Genomic DNA, 19,365 nt, shown 5'->3' with positions numbered 1-19,365 from the left:
CAGGTGGAGCTTATCCGTTTCCGCATCCCACATGCGTTGCCAGTGGTCTCGCAGCCTCCTTGGCAAGAAAGGCCTCAGATCTGTGACAGGCACCTCAGCGGTAGGGTTAACAGCTTGCGATGCGATTGACGTGGCCATCTCGTCCGCCAGAACGTTACCCTCGATGCTCCTATGGCCAGGCACCCAGCATATAATGATATGCTGGTTAGATCTATACGCTTTACACAAGACGGAATATAGTTCATTAAGTACTGAATTTTTGTGTGTATAGAGTGACATCAGGGTCTTCACGACACTTCACGCCACTGGAGTAGAACGCCTAGAACGAATAGAACGAACACGGCGCTCTCCCACCCCACGTTCCTCCCTCGCGCGCGCGAGATTGAGCCACCATCGTTGGCTAGCCGTGACACGCTTTCACTCGCACATACAGCATACGGAACGCTTTGACGAGGATATCGCACTTGGACTTTATAGCGAACATCACGGCGACGCCGACGTTGGAAATGCGCATGGACTGTCCATATAATTGCTGTCGCAGTAAAACGCCTCGGTCCCGTGCATTGGCAGCATGTTAAAGATCCCCTGGTGGTCAGAATTAATCCGGAGTCCACCACTACGGCGTGCCTCATAATCAAATCGTGGTTTTAGCACTTAAAACCCCCGAATATAATTTAACGCCATATATTTAAGCAGAACACCAGTATGATGTGATTGAGTGCGTACGTGCTACCTATACACTCTTAAAAATTTTTGCATTCTTTGGGGCTTGTACCACAACGATAATCGTCATTTGCCTTTGCTTGCGTTTTCTTCCTTGAAAACTCAGCGCTCACTACTTTTCTGCCGAGAATGCTGTGTTACGCTAATAACGCCCAAGCCGTTCGTGACTTGGAAGTACCGGGCTCGAAGCGTTAAAGAAAGGAAATGCGGGCAGGACAGATGACGATTATCTAACGTTGTGGGAGAAGAAAAGCCTCACAGGGTGTAACATTTTTCAAGAGTGTACGGAATTAGTATATCATTAAACTACAACACAGAATTACACCTTTTGCGTTGTATCTACCCACACAACGATAAATGTCATCTCTCTTGTCCGCATTTCCTTTCTTTAACGCTGCGAGCCCGGTACTTCGATCCCAGTAACGAACGGCATGTGCGTTATTAGCATGACATATAGCATTCCCCGACAGGAAAGTACCGGGCGCGGCGTTTTCAAGAAAGGAAACGCAAGGAAGGCAGACGACGATTATCGTTGTGTGGCAGATATACACTCCGAAGGGTGCACCTTAATTTGTCTAGCTGTATAAAAGCAGCATCCAACTTTCCAGCACGTTTCACATGCAGTCATAACAATTTTTTTGATAGCGCACTCTGAGACAGTTTGCACCCTTTGGGGCTTATCTTGTCCCACAACGACACTAAAGCAAAATCACACCCTTTGGGTCCATCTTGCCACACAACGGTAAACGTCATTTGTCTTGTCCGCATTTCCTTTCTTTAACGATGCGAACCCGGTACTTCCCAGTAACGAACGGCATGCGCGTTATCAGCACACTCTAAAAAAAAGTTTGCACCCTTTGGGGTGTATATCTGCCACACAGCGATAATCGTCATATGCCTTGATGTGTTTCCTTTCTTTAACGCTGCAAGCCCGGTACTTTCCAGTAACGAACGGCATGCGCGTTACCATAGCATTCCCGACAGGAAAGTAGCGGGCCCGGTATTTTGAAGAAAGGAAAATCATCAAGGCAGATGATGATTATCGTTGTGTGGCAGATATACGCGATAACGGATGCAAACTTCTTTTAGAGGGTAAGAGTGGATAATCGCGGGACATATACCGAAGAGAGTGCATCGAGACTCGTAATAATTTGAATTATTACTTGTCAATTGATATGGCTTTGCTGCACTGATCAGTGTAAGCGTACATTTGCGTGCATTATAATCATAACAGACATCATCATCATCGTAATGAGCATCAGCGCCACTCGGTGCACTTGTTGCAGCTAGGGTTAGAGCACGGGCTAGAGTTCCATTTCACGTTGAACAGCCTACGTGGATCCTCTAACATCGTGCAGTTGACGCTCAAGACGAAGGTTTTAACATAATGGAGCATCAGCCCAGTCAGTCTGGTAAACCCCCTGTTGATGAGATCAAAGTAATACCACTGCCGTGTTATGGCCGCGGCTCCAAACTGATTCCCTTGGATGAGCTGCCGTTATTCCAGTACCTCAAGCGACAGGCTGCTTTACAAGGGGGAGCGGTGAGTTTCATGTGTTAGTTGAGCTCTCAGAACGTGCTCCTTGGTTTAAACTGTTCCTTAACCTGTACGTGTTTTACAAGTTGCCGAAGAACGAGGGCGCCCACCTCAGAAGCACCGTGTAAGCCTACAATAGCTTTTGTAGCCGATCCTATAATCGCGATGCGTACAATAACCGCATGCTGCATCGCTAAACGTCGAGACTTAAACATTTTAATTTTTTGGAGCATGCGCTCATATGCATTCGAAAGTGAGCTAGATTAGCCGATGTTGTACGGTGCAACATTTTTTCCACGCTGTACTTCACAGCTTTGTCGTAAAACAATGTGCTAGGCTAGGCCTAACCATTTGCGAGCATTGATCAACGTAAGCACCGCAAGGGCATAGAAGCAGTCGTCTGCCGGAAATGTCATGGCATGACGACCGGTGTTCTCATGTTCCTGCATGCGTACAATATTTCTATTCCACTCTTTCCATCTTTTTACTGTTCGTGAAATGAACACTCGGATGCCGTTGTGCCGCCATTGCGCCGCCATCATGCATTGTTGTGTGGATCGGCCACCACTACGCCGCGGATGATAAAAAAAAAACATTAAATAAATATTTAAAAGATCGACCACGTCTGCATTACCGCGATATGTTCGTGAAGGCCCGGCAGTTTGCAACGGAGTGTGTACGTCGATTTTTAATGTTGCGTTCCTTGTTAATGGGAAAACTTGGTGGAATAGGAGACATAGCAGAATTATTTCATTATCAAGCTTGATGGTTTTCATCCTGTGCTTATGTCAATGTAATACATATGTTTTCGTTTCTGGCTATTGGACTACCATATTTTGCACAGCAATGGTCATGATGCAAGATGGGCATTGTCAACCATTGTGACTTGCGAATATATGATTTGCATTAGGAAAAGGCTTCTTCTCGGCTAGTCGTAGATAATTTTACGCAAATCAAACTAATGCAATCTGTAACTATGTACAAAATAAAATCCAATATTCACTGTATAAGCTCCTGACAGTCGAGTTTCCCGGTGGGGGCCGACTGTACCACCTGTCACAGTGGAAGTGCTACTAAGGGCCTTAAGGACGTATAGACATCCTGTGAGACAGGGCAGTTCATGGCTTTGAAACTGCCGATGGCACAGCATGGAATTGGCATGTTCAATAACAATGAATCTTTTTGAAATGTGAGCCTACGCTTATGCCTTCCATTCCGTGTCATCGGTGATTTCACGTGTGCAGTTGTCGAATCACCGGCGACTCTGTTTTTGGTTGTATGTTGACATTCTTAATGGCATCGCTGGACATTTGTGTCATAATTTTGCCCTTCAAAAGAGGCTTGGTCAAGATGTCCTCGTTGCCGTGTTGGGGCTAGAAAATTGTTCAAGAAATCAAGCTTAACATATATACATCTTATATAGGTTGTTGCTCTGGTCGATTTTATGCCTTGCTCGATTTTCTCGCCGATGCTTCATAGGCTACAACCCCTCTCTGTTCTCTCACTGGCGGTCAGAGCAGGTTTCTGTTACTTCAGCATCCGGTGAAGGTATGCACCTGGTAGGTGCTGCTCACATGCAGCAGTGATGACAGCTAACCGGAGCAATTCTCTCTGATTAGCAACTCAAGACGAGTTAATTCCAGTCAGATTTCTCAGTTACCTTTGGTTAGTGTGAAGCCTCTTGCTGAGTTGCAATAGCACTGCAATGCATAATAGTAATAGTGCACCAGAAGTCTACCGTGAGGCGGCCCGTATTAAAAAAATCTGGATTTAGGTCGCCTTTTGTGCCCCGCAGAGTTTGTTTGCATTTTGTTTTCTTTAAAGCATGGTCGCAGTTAGTGATTCAGCGAAAGACATTGACATTCCGATGGCTTGAATATAATGGGCACACTTCAACATTACCTCTGTGCATTAGCTCGAGAAGCGGTTAATCACTTTGAGCACGCTAAAGTAAGTGAAAATTGAGGGCTCACAAGAGCATCAAAGCAGTGCCACCAAAGAGCAAGCAACTGGAATAGTGAGCTGATTGTGCTCATAGACTCTGCTGAACCTCTATGTCAAAGCATGATTTTATATAGGCCATGGCAGCTTCCGAAGAAACACTTTGTGTGTTTCTATCACTGACGCACTCCAGCACAAAAATGACAGTGATTTTCACGGTGAGCACATGTCTAGCGGTGTAAATTTCTTAGGCGGAAGCGAATAACTTTGCCATTGGCTTGAAGTTGCAAAGCAAAAGTTGCACCCTTTCTGTAGCAAGAGCGCATACCTAGTTTTGGTGCTAAAACAACACTGGTGGACCGGACCCTCCATACCAATGTTGCCACAACTTGCCATGTAAGGTGCTGAGAGCTCTTGCTCCGACCCACCTCCTGGGCAGTGTCCGGGGCCTTTAGGAAATCGTAAGCTCGATCATACAGCATTATAAAGAACGACCATCTGTCGGTACATCTGCAGTAGCCATGTAAAACCGAATATGTGCAAGCTTTTTTCATTGCATACCAGGTCGTGCATTTTGCTCGGCTAGTAGCAGAAGACATACCCACAGTTTTACAGTGCATAGGAAAAAGGGCTTTGCCATATTTCCTCACTATGTATGATACTTTGGTGGCACATATGAGAGTCAGCGTTGTGTGTAATACTCTGTATGCAAAACTAATTGCTATGAGAGCACCAAGACAGTATGGTTTTATTACTGCAATGTCAGCTGTGTCCTGCTCTTAAAGCACGCAAACATTTCACGCAAAAGGGTCATGTTCTGTGAACATTCTTCTGGCTTTGTTTGTTAGACTTGCCATTTGTCGTACCGATGGCTCAAACCTGCAACGTTCTGCCCAAGGCTTCACGTGAGCCATTGATGAAGTGAAAAAAGAATAAACCATGAAAGGAATCATTATGACATGTGGTCCCAGACCTATCATTTGAGCAAGCTTTCTGAATAGCTTCAAGCAGTGGTTGCAGCTAAATGAGTAATGCCAAGCTTATGTTGTGTGTCGTGAGTGGAGTTCTGCGGCTCATGTATGTCAGCAGATCCTGCATGCACGTCTTTACATGGAAGGTTGTATTCTGGTGCACGAACCATTTTTAAAATTGTTGGCAATAATGGCAGCAGTGTGCTATTTGTGACTCCTTCTGCACCATGCATTCTATAACTTAAGGTGTTTAATTGGAAAAGTTTTGTGTCTAATGAACGTTTAATTATACTGTGCATTGTAAACTCATTAGCACTGTTTTTGAACTCTATTTCCCATAAATAAATCGCTTGATAATTGATTATTCATCTCTCAACAGCATTCAGCAGATCAATTATCTGATGCGGAGCACAATAAGGATGTTGGTAGTTCTGATGGCTCCCATGAGGTGCCACTTTGTGCACCAGCTTTGAAAGTTGGCTTGGAACTAATGCAACGTAAGTTTTTCATTTCGTAGTGTAATATAGAGTTACTTTTTTCATGTTAGGTAGAACTCAATTGGTGAACAGGCTGCCCTTTTCTCAAGTTCATTGCCTTGTAGTCTCTCCTTCTTTAGATGCATTTGTTTCTGTCTTTGAGACTGATGGCAATGAAAATTCGCATGAAATGGGCAGAATAGAATGTATTAGTCAAAGGCTGTGGTTCTGTTTCATTCTTTGCTTTCTTTTGTCTGAAGTTGTGCTGCATAGATAGCTCAAGCTTCCTGTGATATTCATGGGTTTACAGAATAGTAAGCATGTTCATTAATAAAATTTGCCTTTGGTACTGCTTCACTCCCTTATGCTTTATCTTTGCCTGGAGTTCTACAGCATGGATAGCTTATGCTTCCCATGACATTCATGACGGTGAGCAAAACGAGAACAAGGTGAAAGCAGGACCCAACGTTTCGACAAGTGGATTTGTCTTCTTCAAGGCCTTGAAGAAAAGTCCACTTTTCGAAACGATAACTCCCGCTTTCAACTTGTTCTTGTTTTGCTCATTGTCTTGAATTTCCATCTCCCACCTTCCCCCTGTTTTCCCATGACATTCATGTGTTTGCAGTATAGTATTTATAAGTTCTGTCACAATTGCTTTGGTTCTGCTTATCTCCTTGATGCTTTATTTTTCCTGGAGCTGCACTGTTTAGGTAGTTCAAGGTTCTCATGGCATGCATGTGTTCACATTTGCACAGAAACCTCAATCATTCTAATGCATTGCTTACTTGGTGTGCTTTACTTTAAATGAGGTTTTGTCCTGTCAGTCACTTCACCAGAACAGTTTTGGGAAAGTGTGAAATTCCAAGATTTATGGCATCACTCGCATCATAATTCTGCTGTGGTGTCATATAGTGCCCATTTCAATCAATCAATCTTTTAATTTAGTCAGGATCAACCGCAGAACCCTTTGAAGGGTTGCATCAGTGGTCTGTTAACATATGGGACTGCCAAGGGACTACAAGACAAACAAAATGGATATTGATACTACTATATTATAATTTTTGAGCACAGATTGAGTTAACAAATATGTTTTAAAAGAACAAGCTTCATTAACACAGTTTTGCAAGGTGAATAGATGAAACTTAACAAGCTGCTTGATTTATATAAGTACTGATTTATAATGTCTGAGAGGCTTGTCATATTTATGTTACAAACTCGGCAATGCTTTTGTAAGTTATAAGTGTTCGTGGTGCTCTGTTTAATACTGTTAATTTAACAGCTGCCCAAGAAAGGAGTGAAGTCCTGTGTCAGCCATCAACCTCACAGGTTTTGCTAGTTTCTTCTTGTAGACAGGGAACTGTGTGTCCTATCCTATGAAGATGCATATGCATTCATGCATGCCTATTTGCTTTATTTTGCTTGTTCAGTACCTTGCATGGTTGCCTGCATGATGCCTGCATGCTTTGATTGAAGAACCACATAGCTATATATTTATTTTCAGGCCGTGAAGCACATATACACATGGTGTTTCAGAAAATGTTTTTGAAATTTCTTAAATATGGATATAATATGAGATAAATGATTTCCTCAGGATTGCTTTTGCCACAGAGGCATGCATTTTAATATAGTTGGAGGCAGTAACTATACAAGTGATCGTGCAAATTAGAATTTCACCAAGAGAGCCCGACGAGTAATGCTAATTGCAAGACTTAAATCCTACCATCTGTGAAGTTAGCCATCTTCAATAATGCAAAACCTTGACACTGCTATGTTCTGCAGTCTGATGAATTCTAGCCAATTGTACCCGGAAAACCTAAAACCTATTTAAGATGAGTGATCTATGGCAGAGGATAAGGGATTTGTAAAGGATGTAATTTGTAAAGCTGTGTTTGAAAGGAAAATTTTTTTGAGCCATATTAGCAAGGAAAGAAAAAAGATCTTCTAAAGAGCTAAATAATGACTGCTATTGTTTTCTGAAAAGTATGTGTATAAGGGAAACTAGGCTGCAGTTAATGAAGGATCAAATGTTATTGCACTTCTGCAGCGGGACGACCTTCCCCAACTTCCATTTATATATAAAAAAGCTATACATGAAATCATAGGCTAGTTGGTTATTCAGGAACTGGGTAAATCATGTTGGTGGGCTAGTTGGTTTGAATCCATGATAGAGTGTGTAAGCATGACTGAACGAGGATGTAAAAAGAAACAGAGACAGCGCTGTCTCTGTGTATCTGTTTCTTTCTACGTCCTCCTTCAGTCAAGCTTATACACTCTATCATGGTTATTTAAACTTATGTGAGAACAGCCTTAAGACACAGGCAAAGGTGAAGGCATATGGATACTGTTACATTAGGGATTTGGTTTCGAAACAGCAACTTTCCTCGCCCTCAGAGGGTGCTGACGTAGTGACGCCGACCCTATTTATAAAGCTGCTGCACTTTCAGTGAACGTACTCGCACCCTCCGTCCCCGTCCATGTCTTCATCTCCCTTCAGGCCGCTGTCCGGGCGTACCCGGCCACATCGACATAACAGATACGTGTCGTTTCTGGAAGCGCGCAATCGGTGCAACATGTCATTTTCCATGAGACTTCACCTGTGTCCATGTCTTTAGCGCTGTTCTCATCTGAATATGCCAGAAAGTGCTAATTGCCGAGATATTTTTGCTTTGACACACTAATACTCCTGTCAGGTAGGCAAATTCGGCGTTACTTTGAGCTAGTGCACTTGATCATTAGTGCCATTTGGAGGCTATCACATAGATAGCTTTAGTAATATGTCTAGTTTAGTAAGTGTGCAATATGGCTTCAATTGGAGCTAGTTGCTACAGCATCGTTTTGTTGACTGCACTAGAATTTTTACACGAAGGACAATAAAAAAGAATCCTGTCTCCTTCTTATTGTACTTTGTGTAAAAATCCTAGCACGGTTAACCAAATCGCAGTAGACACTAAAATACTCACCAGTGAGTGCGTCTGCCATTTGCTGTGTCAAAGTATGTAGCATCAATAGCAGTGATTCAGAAATAATGCAGGTAAAACTATCCTTTATTGTGATAGCAATTATTCAGGTGAAACTGCGACTTTTTTTAGATTTCAAATATCAATGTTCCCATGCCACTTGTAATAGAAACCGCCAATACTTAACCACCCTCAGCACTTCACTTTCAAATGCACAGTGCTTTGCACGAGTGTCAGGTGCAATGCAGTCTTTTCTCAGCTTGTGATTATTGATCAGATTGTTGTTCAATTAATACTGCCTAAAATAATTAGATGTGCCTATGGATTTATTTTTGGACACTCAATTCCATATGACACTCCTTTCATGTGTAGCAGTGTGCTGTCAAAGTGACATTTGCTGCAGCTTCGCTGAATTCGCCTGTGCGACCTAGGTGCAACACAGTTTCCAGGTCAAAATGAACAGTGCATAGTCGTTCAGACCATATATGTTGATGATTAGGCATATATTTTATTTAGCCTGGGTGTTGTCCATGAAGCTCTGCAACCATGTGGCATCCATGAAAAATGACTAGACTGGTTGGGGTAAAGTTTCTCTTATCGCCAGAAAAACTAATGTTCATGCAAACGTCTTGTCATATACAGGTAATGCAAAAACACAGTTTAGAAAATGATAATTGTCTGCCTGTATTCTTAGCACACTTGAAATGAAATTGACGTAACTTTTGTTTCAGAAGCTTTTTTGTTAGTGTACAATACCTCTGTAAGGTAGCTCCCACTTCTTCTTACTCTGACATATCTTGTTTACTTTCAACTTAAGCACTGTTCTTTTTATTAAGTGGGCTCACATAGCAACTGCATTTTTATACCAAGATATGCAGTTCCCTAGTAGCAGTGCCCTGCAGAATGGCAACAAATTCACTAGCACCTCTCTTATTTTGAACCTCTGAATTCTTCTACTGCTGTCTTGTGCATCCCTAGTTAAACAAAATGAGGTTCCCAGAGTACAGTGCCTCATAATTTTAATGCCAATTCTGGTGCATGCTTTCATGAAAACCATACTCTGGTGTCACACCAAAGTAGTAGTAACTGTCTGTCAAAAGACATTTCTTCCTATGATTGAGTTTCCAATTTTGGCTTGATTGTTTTCGGGCTTACTTTACCTTTAAGGTAATTACTTTACTTTAAGGTCATTAGTTAAAAATGTAATTTGTGAACACTTGTTAATTAGTCGATTATGCACTTCAATTTTTTGTGCAAGTAATGTCCACCTGTTCGAGTAGACCAGCTTGTGGACTAGAACTGTGCTATCTAGCTGCGACAGGCAATTTTTTTTTAAGTGTTTGCTGAAACACCCGGTATATGAGTCAAGAACTTTATTTATTAATCACTTTACTCTCATTGAGTCTCAGAGTACTTTTACCTTATGATTAGTTAATATAGGATCAAGGTCAAATGTCATTATTTTTAAAATTCTCTATATTGCACTCTAGTTTTTGGAAATTCAAGGCTGGACCGCACTTTTGAAGTGGAGCTTGAAGGCATTCAGTGAACAAAGCATTTTGATATATATTGTCGAAAAGCTTGCTGGAACCAGTTTGAAAAAATTGTCCATTTCATTTTCTTAATTTCCTTAAAGAATGACAAAAAGGTGACAGTATGTGCACGTGGGCAAGCAACATTTAGTGGAGGGCCTGTCTGCCTAAGTGCACCTTGAAATACAGGGGCAATCCGTTTTGTGTCATAGTGCAAAAAAAAAAAGAAAGAAAGGATGCGAAATTGGGAGGTAGGGGGAGGCTTTTCACTTAAGTTTAATGGCAGAATAGATGAATCTGCTGGTAGTCTCCAATTCCTACTTAGACGGGCCTCAAGTGCTGATCGTTTTCAAATTGTTGCTGCAACATTTGCGGTAAAGTGAGTAATTAAAAAGTTAATAGTAAATATTAACTTGCTGAACATATAATTCCTCATGCAAGTATGCCAGTCTCTCTGAATGATAGTCCAATGTGTACTTACGTCACAATTTTTAAGACTTTGCGCATCTGAATAGCGACACCTGTTATACAAGTGTGGGTGGGAGGTGCGGGGTCGGAAGAATCTTAGAGGGGTTCTGAAATACAGGCAATACAAATTTGGAACATCATTAGAAAGCATTTATTTATCAAATTCTAGCTGTGTATTTATTTATGTGCACATTACGCTATTTAAGACTTAAGTTTATGCAGTGATAACTGCAGACGAAGCTTCTGAAAAAACAGGCATACATGTATGTTTTCTTGTATGCAACAAACTATAGAAGCTGCCTAAATATGATAGTGTGGCAAGAGGAAATGAAACTCTGTCAATGTCGGGAATCATCTCATACTAGTTTTAATAATTAACGTTGGTCCTAAAGAGGCATGTCATATCAAAGAGCAAATGTTATAGTCGGAGTAAATCCTGACTGCACTGATCAAGATATTTAGAGCTCAAGTAACACTTCTGGCTTTTATGCCCATTCGAAAAAAACTCCATTTACCAGTGTCATACATGAACGATCGCATATGCATGCTGGGCCATAGATAATCTTAACGATTCTATTCCACTTCTTTTCCTTTATACGATTTGTCAGAGGTCCTAGTGCCACTCCTCCTGTATAATCACCACGATTGGCCGGATTTGAGCAGTGAATGATAACAAAGAATTAGAATCAAGGTGAAGGAATCGCTACATTACCATATACTGACCCTGGTTTTCCGCATTTCGATATGTCATTTGCTGTGAGCATGTGGTTGATATATTGTGCATGCTGTTTGAGCTGTTGTGCTTGCATGCCACTCCCCCTTTTTTACTTGATATGGTGCTTACTATGTTGACTCTCCTTGATCAAATGCTATAGCAGTCACCAGGGCCCCAATCTTTGCACTTGGCTGACCGACACCACTACATGCCACACACGTCTGGTCCACCAACTCCCTCTCACAACCAAACGGACAGGCCCAGTCGTCATTCAATTCAGCCATCTCCATCAACCAGCAAGCAGTGCCACTTTGTGCTTCCAGTGAAAAGCTTGCCAAAGGGACCATCGGGGTCTGGTGAGCTTAATTGCTTGCCTTTTGTCGCTCTGCTTGCCTTTTGCCTTGCTTGCCTTTTGCCATTCTCAGTGAACTAATGAAATGCAAGAAAATTGACATTTTGTATAAATTTCAGTCAAACATTTAGAGGCATCAGCAGATTTAAAAAAAGGTTCGTTGTGAAATGTCACTGGTGACCCATGTACATAAGACATAAAGGTGTGGTGGTTGCTGCAGCACTATCATTTTCCCATTGTCATCTCTGTGCAACATAGATATTCTTAAATGGTTCATGCAAATGTGCATATTGACTTCTATTTGTTGTTTGTTTTTATTTGATTGGGCATGCTGTATATTTTTGCATTTTTGTGATTTCACTTGCCCATATCTCATGATGGTGGTGGCACTCCTGAAAAACTCCATACATGTGAATGTATATGAACAGCAACTGCCCTGCTGTATCAACTACTGCATGAACTACACTACTTTTCCTTTATTCAGCTGTTCTTTTATATATATATATATATATATATATATATATATATATATATATATATATATATATATATATATATATTATATGTGTGTGTGGGGTCTTCAGGTCATTGCATTCTGTCATGGAGTTATATCTTGTGCAGATAACTATTCAGTCTAAGTCAACTGACAATTACATTTATATACTGACCTCAGCATCCTTACAATGTGAACATAAGACCAGAATAGCATTCGAATAACTCGCTCACAGCTTCAGTGATGCTGGCAGTACATGTATCTCCAGCTAGCACACTTTTCAGGTTTTTTTACCAATATCAATAGCATTAAGCTTTCATTCAGAAAAATTTTGCTACAAACTCCAGTAAAAAAAAATTGCTCGAACCAATTGGAAATTTCCCATTCCTTTTTGAGACACCCATAGGAAAAATAGACAGGTCCAATTGCACCATGTGGTTGTTTAAACACAATTGTACCCAATTGGTCTCTGAATTGGACTCGTTGGGATTAACATGAAAAACAAAGAAAAGGGGAAAAAAAAAGATGGGCCCTCAGCTTGAGCTGACACCAGCATTCTCAAAACTCCTTTCAAGAAGCATACTCATGCATTTACACACTATGGCAGTTCTCTTCATTGACATAACCAGAATTCACCACTTCACTATACGAGGGATAGATGTCAGGGGCTATATATGTAAGTAATATTTGGTTGACTAAGTTGTGCCAGTTGTTCATGAGACATTGTTAAAATTTCGAGAGATTTTTACCTTGATAGAAAGCTAAATACTAAATTCCATTGATCACGCCAAAGTACAAAAATCGTCTACTTGAAAACTAACATGAATAATTCTGCTATTATTATTTAACTATTTTGTTGTTTCATGAGGTTACTTGTGACTTCCAATTGGGACCACTTCGCATACCAAGCTCTAGCAATGTCCAAATGGAGCCAACTGGACATCTCATGATGCCCAATTTGAACTGGATTTAGCATGAAGACCAATAGGAACTTGTCCCTCCCATGATGTCCAATTGGAACGAGCTGGGTCTCATTAGAAAATCCAACTGAAATAGATTGTTTCTTCTCTCTCTTTTATTTTTTATTTTTGACTGGGACGTCATGCACTGCTGCATTGCTGTTGCATGTACTACACCTTTCTCTGAAATATAAGAGTGGTGTGACCACCTTGATTAAGTTCTAAAACCACACCTCCACATGAATTGCTTGCTTTGGGGATGCTGTGCTCCTTTGCTTAATACCCAAGGTGTGGCTCGATCTCAGTTCTGCCTCTCTGATCGTACTGTGAAGGCCTTTCTGGGTTTGCATGTCTGCATAATGCCATACAAAGGGAGAACTGTCGCCTTCATGTGCACCTCGTCAACTTGCATCTGTGAACTTCCATTGGCTGCATGTGTCAGTGTATATACACATACTCTGGTGCTTAGATTTTTGCTCTCTTATTCTTTTTCATTATCCAATACACGGACATAAGCACCTCTATATGCATAAGATTCAAAAATTGTGTGAAAAATGGTGTAGCTGATGAACGTTGTGTGGGCCACCTAATCTAACCCACTGTAGTGCAGGAAATTGTAGTATAAAATGCAGTAAAACTTTGAGTAGAAGGAATTTTTTTTGTTTTGGAAAAGGTGGCCAGGTAGACAATATGGTGTGGCCTCAGCTCGTGTCAAATCTTGTGCACCATTTAACAAAGTTCTCAGTAATATTTAGAACTGGTGCAGCACTCAGTCACTGTGTCTGTGATCATTTCATCTCTTAGTGTCATTGAAAGGCCGTTACCTTGGAAAGACTGCACTTTATCATAGAATTTAATTTATTTGCTTGTCTTGTTGCAGCTAAGGAACCTTTGAAGTGAGGACGAAAAGTGTCAATTGTGCAGACAATTTTTAAGAGAAACTGCCAAGGACAAGTCCATTTCTTCCATTGAGTACTTGAAATAAGGTGGGAGAAAAAGATGCTGTGTATTCACGGAAGGATTGGAAGGAGGCCAGGCTTATCTCATGTTGAATGCAAATAAGCACAAATTGAAGAAAAATGAAAGGACCAGTTTTGCTGTGGATATCAGTATGCAGAGGTGCAAATAAATAAATGTGAGGTGCAAGACCCACACAGTGTCTTTTTTTTTATTTAGCCTCGCGCCTTACATCAACCTGCACTGATAGGGAAATAGATTGATCATATGCTGCTTTCGATGACACGATCGGGTTAGCCACAGCAAGCTGACTGGCACATGTGTCACTTGTTTGTAATGACATAAACTACCAGCCTGCTGTTTCAATGACATAACCTGCAAGTTTCCTCACCACGGCACTGGACTTGGAGTGCATTTGAAACAGGTAGTGTGAAAAGATGCAATTAGTGATCATGATTTATCTGTGCCAACTTGCCCAATTTTCTGTTTGCTTAAGTAGTACATTTTTAATTAGTGATGGTTGTTGCACTCGAGGAGTTGAGCCTTCAGACAAGTTGACATCTGCTTATTAAACCGAAATAATCAATATGCAAGATTGTCAATGCCCTGTTAAGTTATGATGTGCGTCTTCTACACAAGAGTAAGGTTTATACAGAGTAGATACCGTCATACAAGTGCTGCGTCCAAAGACAGGATTTGACTATGCAGATTGTCATGGAGGTGCACGAAGAAAAATGCCGGCAACATCTCCAAATAGAGGACAAGGCGTGTCTCGGTCTCCAAAGGCACAGCCTCCTGCCAAGAAGGCCGCTTTTGGCCCAGACTCCTTGAGCCATTCTAAGGACCACAGCTCATGGGCAGAGTTCCTCACCAAAGGTGTTACTCATGACCCCGTTGATGACTCGGAGGGTGATCTGACCATCTGCAGAGATGCTGAAGCACAGCAATGTGGTGAGAATGGATCAGTTAAGGAGATTTATGGGGTAAAATATTGTATCTTATTTTAATGTGGAGCTTTCTTTTTTTTTTTTCTTTGCAAACCCTCCCGGACGTACCTGACATTGGCTGTTGGATTCTACTCTCTTGCCGAATAGCTTGTACTTAAAAAATTGAATTACATGCCCGCATGGTGGGATCGAACCTCAAGCCCCCCCCCATCCCCATCCCCGGTCCAATGCTTCTATTAGGCCATAATCACATGCATACTTTTACCATACCAGTGCCAACTTGCTCTTTCAGATGATCACCTTGTGTGTCATTGTGTAGCATGAGAATGTGAGAGCACATACGTGCATGCTAGTTTCCTTAATGCCAGACTCAGGAATGAAATGGGCAAATTTATAGCATTAATCACTAGGATAGGCATAATAGGAGGAAAAACAGAACGCCAACCTAAGTGGCGTTGTCTAAAATTTCTTCATGGTTTTGGCTTCCACACGAAAGCCTTGTTCATTATATGCCTATGAAGCCTCTTAAGCCTTTACTTCCCGACCAGATGAGATTTCGTGAAACTCTTGATTTCATTCAAGTACGACAGGCATATGGCCAATTAAAAACTGTGAACAAGGCTTCCATGTGGAAGCTGAAACGTTTAAGAATTTTTAGACAACTCCATCCTGGTAGGCGTTCTGTTTTTCTCCCTGTTATGGTACCCAGAGTATAGAGAACTCTGGTAACCTCGTAAATGTCTGATCGTTACTCCACAACCAGACATTTTGTCAAGCTCTTCACATCGGGAAAGCTTCGCTTCACATAGAAGTTGTGGGTTGGATATGGATAATCGTTTAATGTTTTTTATTTTTCTCTAGCTTCCTGCTTATCTTTTTTAATAAAGAAACTGCTATTTTGGTCATCTGCTTACTATTTCAAATGAAAGCTAATTGTCACATACTACAACTAATTTGAAGAGGAGAAATGCAACTTCTATTTACAATTCCTAGTGTTGTCACTTTAAAAAGGATGAGTAAGACACAACAATAATGTATTGTGCAGATACGCCGACTTTCCCGCCTGACTTGGAGGATAAGGTGACAGTCTGCAATGAGGATGAAGCAAAACGGCATGGTGAGAATTGACCAAATAAGGAGTTAAGAGTTGAAAGTTAGAACTTTTTATTTTGTTTTTTCATATTTTCTGTAACTTTCTGCATGTAAAAATGTGGGGGCCCGGGAAAGCTGCTTTTTTGTCATCTGCTTACCATATCACATGAGTGCTATTTGCTAGTGTAGCTCATTCGCAGACGAAAAACACTACTATTAACAGTTCCTTGTGTTATCACTTCAAAACAGATGTGCAAGAGACAAGAATGCGTTTTGCAGATACATTGATGCTCCTGCTTATCATACAATTACTTTGTAGCACTGCTAGTTTTCAGTTATTTATTTATTTAAAATTGATGAGCCTGTACTAGTTTACAGTATGCTGCGTATGTATACAGGGTCTCCCACATAACTTGAGCCATGCTTTAAAAATATGCAATTGCTCATGGCTAGACCAAACCAAGGTAATGTTGTTTGTCGTTGCTTGGAGATACTCAAATTATTTTGCGCATTCTGCTTAACTAGATAATTAGTGTTAACTAATCAACTCCTTATTTATTATATTTACATGAAAATTGAACGGAAAGGAAAGGGAGTGAACATGAAGGCAACATGAACGGAAAGGGAGCGGTAAGACGCACATTAAAAAAAAAGGCATGGCATACGGTCAAGTTTGTGTTATGAATGCACTCGATTACGAAAAAGAAGCAGAAGGAAATGGCACGCTGAGAAGACCAATAAACATACAGTGCGACGCAACTTGAGAAATAATATTGAAATATCCAAGAATTTAGAAGACAAAAAAAAAAATTGAATCGTCGTGACGGTACATCACAGTCGACGTGTCCACAACGCAATTATTTTTCAACAGTTTTGATAGCGTCCACGCAACAATGGTTGCTTGTGTACTGTCGAATGCTCATATGCTGCGGCCTAAAGCTCAAGGCACGCACACACACACACACGCTGCGATAACGCACTCACAGCGAAAGCAAAACATTGTGCGGGGACCTGCGTGCAGACGCGCAGTCGGTAGCTGTGAACCCGTGCGATCGCTGCATTGAGGCTTCATTCTGTTGTGCCCCATTTGGTTATACAGACAGCCTACTATAAGAACATATTTCACATAGTTTACTCACAGCGTTTGCCTACCTATCACGCAAGAAGCCGGTTTGGGAAACTCCATCGCGGCGACCGCGCGTAGTGGCGTTCACTGTACACATTCGTTAAAAAGATAGCGTCTGTAAGCGATTCTGTGCTTTAAGTTTGCCCAAAATGATTATAGTGACAGTCAGAAACTTCCCTCGTTTTGAGAGTACCTAAATAAATGTCCAGGAGGGCTGCCATGTGTTTTTATTGAGCGCCATAAGTGAAACCTATGGGGATAGCGTTGCGTGATCCCTCATACTACGCAAGGGAGGCGCTTCCGACAGATGGCGACTTCGTAACTCCTCGCCCCCAATATCTCTGTAATATTTTGTAGGGCTATATTGAAACTGGTATGTGCAGTGTATGCTTTGTGTTGCCCACTTTAGCCTTCAACACTGCTGTTTCAGTTCACACTGATTTACCAACCTCTACTGTAGAATCATTGTGCCTTGTGGAACATACATATAACTTTTTGCACTAAAAAATCAGTTGCCGTCAACATAAGCAAACTATATCATCTAAATAAGCACCGCAGGGACGTCTGTGTCAACAGACATCTGGTGTGTGTTGACACCACATACCCAAGCACACGAGGGTTGGACCCTGCCGCGTGTAGCCGTGCGCGGCTTAGCTGTGTCTGGGGAAAAGGGGATCCTGGAGTTTAAGCCAATGCCAGGTGTTCGGATCTTTAAGGCCGCCCCCCCCCCCCCATTCCCCCTTTAAGGCCTCTGCTTCACGTCCTGTATCTTTAAAGTATTTGAGTGTCAAGTCTTGAAACCTACTCTGTATAAAAACAAACCAAGCCACCATGGCCTCACTGTGCCATGGGTAATTTCGCTCATGCAGAGTCGGACAGTCCATCTGCAGGGGGGAAACCTGCAGCAGTGGTCAAGGACGAGCCCATGGAGACAGAAGAGTCCGAAGAACCCAAGAAGGTAGGCCACAGCTAATCAGTTGGTGGAGAGTACTCTTTCTGCCCCTACCTAAGCTGTGCCTTTCAACACGTTGAAGCTTCTGTGATGGCCGTTGTGCAGGATGAGGTAGGGTCCGAAGACTGAGATGATTCGGGACCCCGTCTTCCTCTGGCACCCCCAGAGTGAGGCTGTCTGCATCACACCTGGAGAGCTCATCCAGGGAGATACGGTCAAGAAAGACAAGGGCAACTGAAGCAAGGATAAGCAATAGCCATGCTTAACTTGACTTGGGTTTTTGCGCCCAACATTTTTTTTTTTTTACCACTAGCGGTTTAAGGGAACACGCACTAAAATAAAGGCTGCTTCCCATTACACGTGGGATAGGCTGTTGTCATCCTACAAATGTCTATTTGTCATTGTGTGTGTCAGTTTCTACCAACTTTTCTTTCTCATATGAGAGCAGTATAACTGAATGTTCATTTAAAACTTCTTGTGCAATTTTTTTATTCCGCCTGCTTCATGTGCACACAAGCAAAAATGTAGTATATAACCTTAGGTTGAAAATTTGTGCATACAAACCAAGTATGTGTTTAGCAAACTCTTCTACAGAACCTGCTCTTTAAAAGGAACCTCAAGAGACCAGGGAAATTGGTTCCATTTATCAGGAGTTTCATTTACTGAGCGATAAAGCTCAATACAATTGTATGAATACAAAACCAACCGATCATGAGGATGGTGTTCCGTTTATGCGATTCCCGTTTATTGAGATTCCACTGTATTAGGCAATAAGGTGCTGACTTGGGCCGTACATATGTCTGAAAAACATGTACCAACATCTACCATGGACGTGGCAAGTCAGCACCACCAGCTCGATCGAGGGGTGCGTTGCAACTCGTAGTGATTGTGATGTTACCGCTCGGTGTTCCTCGCTTGGTTAAATTATGGTCTCTCCATACAAATTAAGCTTGTGTGATGTGAATGCGTAATGAACATTCATCACTGTTTACCTACTAATTGACATGAAAGATGCGATAGGTGCAGCTGTGCAGCATATCAAGTGAACGGTCTTAGGAGTCGCACGGTATGTCACCATGCACTCCGCCCAAGGTTTTGGCGTGTTCAATTGTCGCGGACATTTATGAAGTAATGTTTGTCAACTAACCTTGGTGGATGTTATGGATG

At 41.7% G+C, this 19,365-nt stretch overlaps 1 protein-coding gene across 3 annotated transcripts; it reads left to right on the top strand.

Annotated features, from left to right (window-relative positions):
- The first annotated feature begins 1,976 nt into the window (after positions 1-1,976).
- On the top strand, positions 1,977-18,592 carry LOC142585605 (uncharacterized). Of its 3 annotated transcripts, none has more exons than XM_075696495.1 (8): positions 1,978-2,266; positions 5,552-5,669; positions 6,928-6,974; positions 11,481-11,676; positions 14,790-15,032; positions 16,074-16,145; positions 18,116-18,204; positions 18,304-18,592. In XM_075696495.1, exons 1-8 carry the CDS (start codon positions 2,111-2,113, stop codon positions 18,325-18,327), a joined length of 945 nt encoding a protein of 314 aa, XP_075552610.1. In that variant the 5' UTR covers positions 1,978-2,110; the 3' UTR covers positions 18,328-18,592. The 3 variants fall into 3 exon arrangements, with proteins under 3 accessions (XP_075552618.1, XP_075552610.1, XP_075552627.1); XM_075696512.1 differs by lacking the exon at positions 1,978-2,266 and adding an exon at positions 2,298-2,384; XM_075696503.1 differs by lacking the exons at positions 5,552-5,669; positions 6,928-6,974 and having other exon boundaries at positions 1,977-2,266.
- Positions 18,593-19,365: the final 773 nt, after the last annotated feature.

The sequence above is a fragment of the Dermacentor variabilis genome, chromosome 1 (genome assembly GCF_050947875.1).
Source record: "Dermacentor variabilis isolate Ectoservices chromosome 1, ASM5094787v1, whole genome shotgun sequence".
NCBI classification, from domain to species: Eukaryota; Metazoa; Arthropoda; class Arachnida; order Ixodida; family Ixodidae; genus Dermacentor; species Dermacentor variabilis.
Note: the sequence above shows the minus strand (reverse complement) of the source record. Positions and strands in the feature narration are given on the sequence as shown.